This window comes from Pelophylax lessonae (genome assembly GCF_965119305.1).
Source record: "Pelophylax lessonae genome assembly, chromosome: 1".
NCBI classification, from domain to species: domain Eukaryota; kingdom Metazoa; phylum Chordata; class Amphibia; order Anura; family Ranidae; genus Pelophylax; species Pelophylax lessonae.
In genome coordinates, this window is record NC_138768.1 from 119,661,636 (window position 1) to 119,669,075 (window position 7,440).

At 47.1% G+C, this 7,440-nt stretch overlaps 1 protein-coding gene across 1 annotated transcript; it reads left to right on the top strand.

Moving 5' to 3' along the window:
• Positions 1–1,875: 1,875 nt before the first annotated feature.
• LOC309544273 (uncharacterized protein) lies at positions 1,876–7,069 on the top strand (the record flags this gene model as incomplete). The annotated part of the gene is made up of 3 exons (XM_082243174.1): positions 1,876–1,910; positions 5,107–5,208; positions 6,187–7,069. 3 exons carry the CDS (start codon positions 1,876–1,878, stop codon positions 7,067–7,069), a joined length of 1,020 nt encoding a protein of 339 aa, XP_082099300.1.
• Between the last annotated feature and the right edge of the window lie 371 nt (positions 7,070–7,440).

The following is a 7,440-nucleotide window of genomic DNA, read 5'->3' on the forward strand; positions in this document are numbered from 1 at the left end:
CTGGCTGCTGTGTGCAAAACCACTGCAAGAGAAGAGGTAAGTATAACATGTTTGTTATTTTTAATTTAAAAATAACAAACAAACCTTTACAATCACTTTTATTTTTATACCTTTAAACTAAGTTCAGTGTTAGCCTATGTGGTCATGCACATTAGGCATTTAGATCCGTATTTTAAGAGCAGAATGTAGAGATACAAAAAAAGTGCCCCAAAGCTGTGTTTGGAGAGGACCTTATGGTCGCAGTTTACGCACAAATGTGCCTAAGTGCGCACTTAGACAAGTACGTTTATTCTAGTGGCTAGAATACCGTATTTTCGCGACTATAAGGCGCACCGGATTATAAGGCGCAGTATCAATGATCGACCGCTAACGTGTTTTTTTCCATACATAAGGCGCACCGGGTTATAAGGCACATTAAACGACACAAAACTCTGATAAGTCAAACTTTATTCAACTCTTTCACAATAACCATAAAATGGTTTTTAACAATAACTCTCAACATTGTTCAGTGAAATACAATACAAAACAATACACTCACTGTTTCAGCTTATTCCTCTACCGCAAATCCATCAAAGTCTTCATCTTCAGTGTCTGAGTTTAACAGTTGGGCGATTTCGGCATCAAGCACGTCCGGATCCCTCTCATCATTATCATCACTATCGGAGTCAGTCTCGTTGCTGTTACTTAGCTGTTCAGTGATAATTCCGGCCTTCCTGAAAGCTCGGATGACACTGGAGACTGATACCTTCGCCCAGGCATCCACGATCCACTGGCAGATAGTGGCGTAACTTGTTCGGCGTTGCCTCCCTGTCTTGGTGAATGTGTGTTCGCCTTCTGTCATCCAATGCTCCCACGCAGCTCGCAATTTAACTTTAAATGATCTGTTGTCACCAATATCTAGCGGCTGGAGTTCTTTGATTAATCCACCCGGAATGATGGCAAGCACTGAATTAGTTTTCTTCACTTGGGTTTTGACAGTATCGGTCAGATGGGCGCGCATGGAGTCACAGATCAATAGGGATGGAGATTTGTGGAAAAAGCCATCCGGTCTCTTGAGGTAAACCTCTCTCAGCCACTCACTCATCGTTTCCTCGTCCATCCAGCCCTTCGTGTTAACCTTGATGATGACGCCAACCGGAAACTTTTCTTTCGGCAAAGTCTTCCGCTTAAAAATTACCATGGGTGGTAGTTTCTGGCCATTAGCCTGGCAACCGAGAACTACAGTGAAGGATGACTTCTCGTTTCCCGTAGTGCGTATAGATACCGTACTGGTCCCTGTTTTCTCGACTGTATGGTTTACGGGGATATCGAAGGTAAGGGGGACCTCGTCCATGTTGGTGATGTGTTCTGGCCGGATCTTCTGTTCATTGATCTTGTTCTTGCAGTAGGTGCGGAAAATGGTCAGCTTTTCTTGGTAATCCTTTGGCAGTTGCTGCGAGATGGTAGTTCTTGTGCGGATGGAGAGATTACGCCTTTTCATAAAACGGAAGCACCAAGAGGGACCTCCTCGAAAGTCGTTTATCTCCATGTCGCGTGCTATAGCTGTTGCTTTGAGTCGAATAGAGACAGTGGAGACGCTTCTACCTGCGGTTCTCTGTTCAATAACCCACTGTTCAATTTTGTCCTCCAACTGTGGCCATCTTGCTTTGTTTCCTCGGAAACTCAGTTTGGTCTTCTTTACCTGGTGCAGGGCGTCTTCTTGCTTCCTCCACTTCCGTACCATTGATTCATTAATGTTGAATTCTTTCGCAGCTGCTCTATTTCCATGTTGTATTGCGTGACTGATAGCATTGAGTTTGAAATCCGCTTCGTAAGCATGTCTCTTTACAGGAGCCATTTTTGGGGCAGCGGGTATGCACACACCTCCTGACTACGATGGCCGTAATGCTCAATCAAAGCAGTGCAGCTTCGTAGCTTACCAAGGCCGTGCTAAAACACTGACAGATTTTTGAGCGCCGTGTACCACATAAATCAGTTCTAGGTAACTGGGATGAGAAGGGGAAAACACAGCCATACATTAGGCGCACCGCATTATAAGGCGCACTGTCGATATGTGAGAAAATTTAAGGATTTTAAGTGCGCCTTATGGTCCGAAAAATACGAAAAAATGAATATTCTAGCCAATAGAATGAGTTTATGCTCATACTTTTTTTTTTAACAGAAACATTTTATTAATTTCAAAAACAAGTTACAAACAAAAAATACAGAGCTGTGTTCACAGTGGACAAAATCATAGGCAAATAAAAGGGCAAGGTACAACATACGCACACAGTAACAGAAGATCTCCCACACCTGCAATAAAGGCACAATATAATTGGGAGGATTCCCACCACCCTCCCACCCAAGCCGCCACACCCCCCCAGCCGGGGTCAGTCACCCCAGCAGGATCGGCAGCCAGAAGCCAAGCCAGCCATAGGGACAGCAAATGAAGGACGACACCACCCAGTAAAGGGACCACAAATCCAGAAAGAGAAGGGGAGGAAAGGAAGGGGGGGGAGGGGGAGAAAAAAAAAAAGGGGGGGGGAGGGGGGAGAGGGGAAGGAAATGGACCCCAAAGGAGTCAAGCACAGCAAAGCAGAAAAGAGGAGGTCAAGAGAGAACAAACAGAGGAGAGAGCGCAGGAGGGGAAGGGTCTATCCCAGCCATCCCCTAGCCACCCACAAACCCCACACTTTGTCAAATTTCTGAGGACAACCCCTGCTCATGTAGGTGAGTTTATAGAGCGGCAATACAGAGTCAACCAGGATCCGCCAACTCGACAGTAGTGGAGGGTCAGCCGATTTCCAAAGTAATAATATAGTTTTCCGGGCATAGAACATAAGATAAAATATAAAGAGCTGCGTGTGCCTCTTGTGAGAGACCAAATCACAAAAACCCAGTAATATGACTCTGGGATCAAGGACCATGCCAAGAATCCCCAAACCCTCAAGCTCACCAACCACCTCCCTCCAAAACCGCTGAGCCACAGGGCAGGACCACACCATGTGGAAGAAGGTACCAATTTGCCCACAGCCCCGGGGGCATACATCCGAACTACCAGGGTATATCTTGGCCACTCGCTGAGGGGTATAATAGGCCCTATGGAGAAATTTAAGCTGAATGAAGCGATCCCTGGCCGAAATCACCCCAGAGATATATCCACCCAGCCCCTCCTCCCAGGCCTCCTCGTCAAGGGATGGGATGTCCTCTTTCCAGAGGGCATAGAGTCGGGGGCTTGCCCCGTCCACCTTACAAGTGATTCTAAGGTACACAGAAGACAGGATACAGTCAGCGCATCTAGTCGACAGGAACCGCTCCACCGTATTAGGGGCCAACGTGACAGCCCGCGGGTATTGGGTCTGCAAGGCATGCTTCAGCTGGAGGTAGCGAAACAGCATAGAGGAGGGGAGAGCATAGGAAGAACGGGAGAATCACACCCTCAGGCATCACCTGTTGTAGTCGGATAATCCTGAACCGGTGCCACAGACCCGGGTCCGGGATGGACTGGAGGTGCCGTAGCCTGGGGTTACCCCAAAGTGGAGTATGCGGGGAGACAGTGTCGGGGTCACCGACCACAACCGACATCTGCCCCCAAACCCTGACTGTTGTCCGCATAGGGACAGTCAGCTGTTGGTGCACCCCAGGGCCATGGTATACCAAGTGACCAAGAGCAGTATAAGAGCCCATGATCGCCGCCTCCAGACTCACCGCCGGGTTGTCCTGGGGCTGTGCGAACCACCACCGCACCGTGACCAACACCGCCGCCCAGTAATAATAGCGAAAGTTGGGTAATGCCAGCCCACCCAGGGACAACGGGAGTTGCAGGGTAGTCTTCGCAACCCTAGGGACAGCCCTCACCCAAATGAACTCTATCACCACTTTATCCAGCTGCCGGAAAAAGGCGCACAGAATAGGCACCGGGGTGTTACGGAAGGCATAAAGAAATTTAGGGAGAAAAATCATTTTAAGTAAATTAATCCTTCCCACCGGTGTCAAAGGCAACGACCGCCAAGTCTGGCAGCGGAGCTGCATTTGCTGCAAAATAGGAGTGACATTGTCTTCCAAGTATTTGGCGACATCCCGCTGTATTTCGATACCCAAGTAGCGAAATTTCGTAACCCACTGCAGAGGCAGATCGGGGGAGGCGGGAGGGGGAACCGCCGACAAGGAAAATAGTAGGGATTTGTCCCAGTTAATGCGTATCCCAGAGAACGAGCCAAACAGCTCAAAAATCTGCAACGCCAAAGTCAGGGATCCCGCCGCATCAGGGAGGTAGAGAAGGGCATCGTCAGCGTACAGTGAAATCCGTTCAACTAGGGGGCCCACCTGCAGCCCCCCCCAAAGCGGGGGTGGACCGCAAGAGGATAGCCAGGGGCTCCATCGCCAGGGCAAAGAGACCCGGGGACAGTGGACAGCCCTGTCTAGTCCCCCTATGTAGTGAAAATGGAGGGGAGAGGGAACTATTAGTGCCGGTTCACACTTATGCGCTTGCGCTTGCAATGCGAATTTGCAGTGCGATGTTTACCTTGCGTTTCTAAATAGTACAGCGCGATTGCAATGCGAATTGTACTTGCGTAATCATGTTAATTAAGCTCAGATGCGATTTCTGCTCCGGCCAATCAAAATAAAATGGGTGTAAACTTCCTGTGGACTTCCTGGTTTTTGTGGGGAGAGTTCGTTGTGGAGTGTCAGCTGTGTTTTGGTGTATTCTTTTTGGCAGTATGTTTCATTTGCCCTTGGTCATGGCAGCAGTTGCTACTGTCACTGCTGCAGTCCTGATCGATATGGACAAAGAGAGGAGGAGGAGGAGGGTGAGGATGATGAGAAAACGAAGATATTGGGTTCATCCCATAATTTTAAATAGGGAAGACAGAGGTCAGTTCAGTGTCCTCTATAATCATCTCCGTCAACATGAAGAGAAGTTCTTCAACTATACTCGGATGTCAGTTAATAGGTTAGTATGTGAGAGGGAGTCTCTCCTTCTCCTTCTCTCTTTTTTGCTGCTACCCTATTTCTCTCTTTTCCCCCTCTCTCTTTTCACCTATATCTACCCCCGAATCATTCCAGAAGCTCCACAAGCGCCCCTTTTGCTTGCCACTTACATGTGTTGTGTTTTTTATTTCTTAGTTTTGACGAATTACTTGGACTACTCTTTTCCCGTTTGGAGCGTCAGAACAGCACCTTCCGGAACAGTGTTGTCCCTGGGGAAAGATTGCTTGTTACATTACGGTAAGTGTGATATATTTTGTGAAATGTCATGTATTTTTTTCTCCATATTAATGCAGACAGATATGATGGCAAAGTCGCTTCCAAAAAAAGTTTTCTTTATTTTTTATTTTGTTGCATATAATAACAAGAACAAAAACAGAAACATTATGTCATAAAAGACAAATTTGGACAACATGGCGGTAGAGTGGCAAGTGTCCTATCCTATAGATCCAAAAAATTAGGTGAACTCTCATCCGGATCAAGTGGTGTTGAAGAGCTATCCAAGGTGTTGGGATATAGCCTGAATGGCACAAGCGAGGATGGATTTCTTGATGGTCCACTTGTGGGCCTATATTGTGGATAGGGTGGAGGTAAGTTTGATGCCAATGCACTTGATTGTGGTGTCGGTGGTGGTCTGCGGGAGGGGGGGAAATGGGAAGAAGTGGAGACATCCGATGTTCTACTGTGGGGGGGGATTACAGAGGGAATTGGAGAAGGAATAGGATATGGGATTTGGGATCTAGGGGTTTCATGAATGCTCCGGTATTGTTCAAAACTGGATGGATAAGGGTTTGGTGGAATGGCAGATTGAATGGGTGTTAAATTTGGGGTCCATGTATTCTCTTGTGGGAACTGACGTGGTACAGAGAATGAATGGATACAGTTTTCTACTGCCATTCTCATCTCAAAATATCTTTCCGGCGGGACCTCTTTGAGAAGGGCTGCAAGAGGGAGGGGGAAGGATGGGTTAATAAGTGAAAGAGGGAATTTGACAATAACTTACTTCCGCATTTCTAGAACCGGTACCAGAAAATCCAGACATCTGGCAAAGGCATAGGGAAGCTTAGGGGGGGGGGGGCACCGGATCCACTTCTCGCCTCACGTTCTAGTCTCTTGTACCTCTGCATGGTGTCCTTGAGGCTACGCCATCTTGTTCGTATTAGTGATTCTGTAAGCGATAAACATGACTAATAATAATTTTCTATTTTTTTATTTCAGGTACCTTGGAACTGGAAATTCATTTGCGAGCTTGCATTACGAATTCAAATTGGGGAAATCCACTGTGAGCACAATTGTGCGTGATACCTGTATTGCCATTTGGGAGGTCCTAAGAGATGTGGTGATGAGAAAACCAACCGAAGAGGAGTGGATCTCTGTAGCTGATCTTTTTTGGGAGCGCTGCAACTTCCCTAACTGTGTCGGTGCAATAGATGGCAAGCACATTAGGATTGTGAGACCAGTTGGTAGCGGTACCAAATATTTTAATTACAAAAAATATTTTTCATTGGTTTTGCTGGCAGTGGCGGATGCAAATTACTCATTCACCTACATAGATGTTGGTTCGTACGGGAGCAGTTCCGACTCCAGCATTTTTTCCCACTCCAGTTTTGGAAAAATGCTATGTGCCAAAAGCCTGGACCTCCCACATGAACGACCACTGCCTGGAACATCTCAACCCAGTCTACCATTTGTTTTTGTTGGGGACGAGGCTTTTGCACTTTCAGAACACCTGCTACGCCCGTATGCAAATCGCTCACTGACTATCGAAAAGAGAGTTTTCAACTACAGGCTCACAAGAGCGCGCAGAGTTGTGGAGTGTAGTTTTGGAATTCTAGCAAATAAGTGGCGATTTCTTCACACACCAATGACTCTAACCATAGATAATGCCATAATTGCTGTCAAAGCTGCCTGTGCACTCCACAATTTTGTTAGATCAAGAGATGGATACCTCTTCGAGGACTCGTTGATGGATGATATGGAAGGTGCAGAGTGGACCCACACCAGGGGAAACTACAGAGGGGCCAACATCAGGGAGGATTTTACAGACTTCTTTATGAGTCCTGCCGGTCAAGTGCCATGGCAGCTTGATGCCATTCAATAAAGAGTGTTCATCATTCTCTGTACTTTGTTTAAATAAATACACTATTGTTAAAATGTTCAACATTGCGTAATTCAATTCTTTTCGTTTGTGGTTACCTACTGAGCATGCATGGTCTTCCACTTGCTCCGTCCTTTGGAGCAGGGCCCACCATAGATCCCCTTCAAATCAGGGCCCCCTTAGATCCCCTTCAAATCAGGGCCCCCCATATATCCCCTTCAAATCAGGGCCCCATAGATCCCCTTCAAATCAGGGCCCCCCATAGATCCCCTTCAAATCAGGGCCCCATATATCCCCTTCAAATCAGGGCCCCCCATAGATCCCCTTCAAATCAGGGCCCCATAGATCCCCTTCAAATCAGGGCCCCATAGATC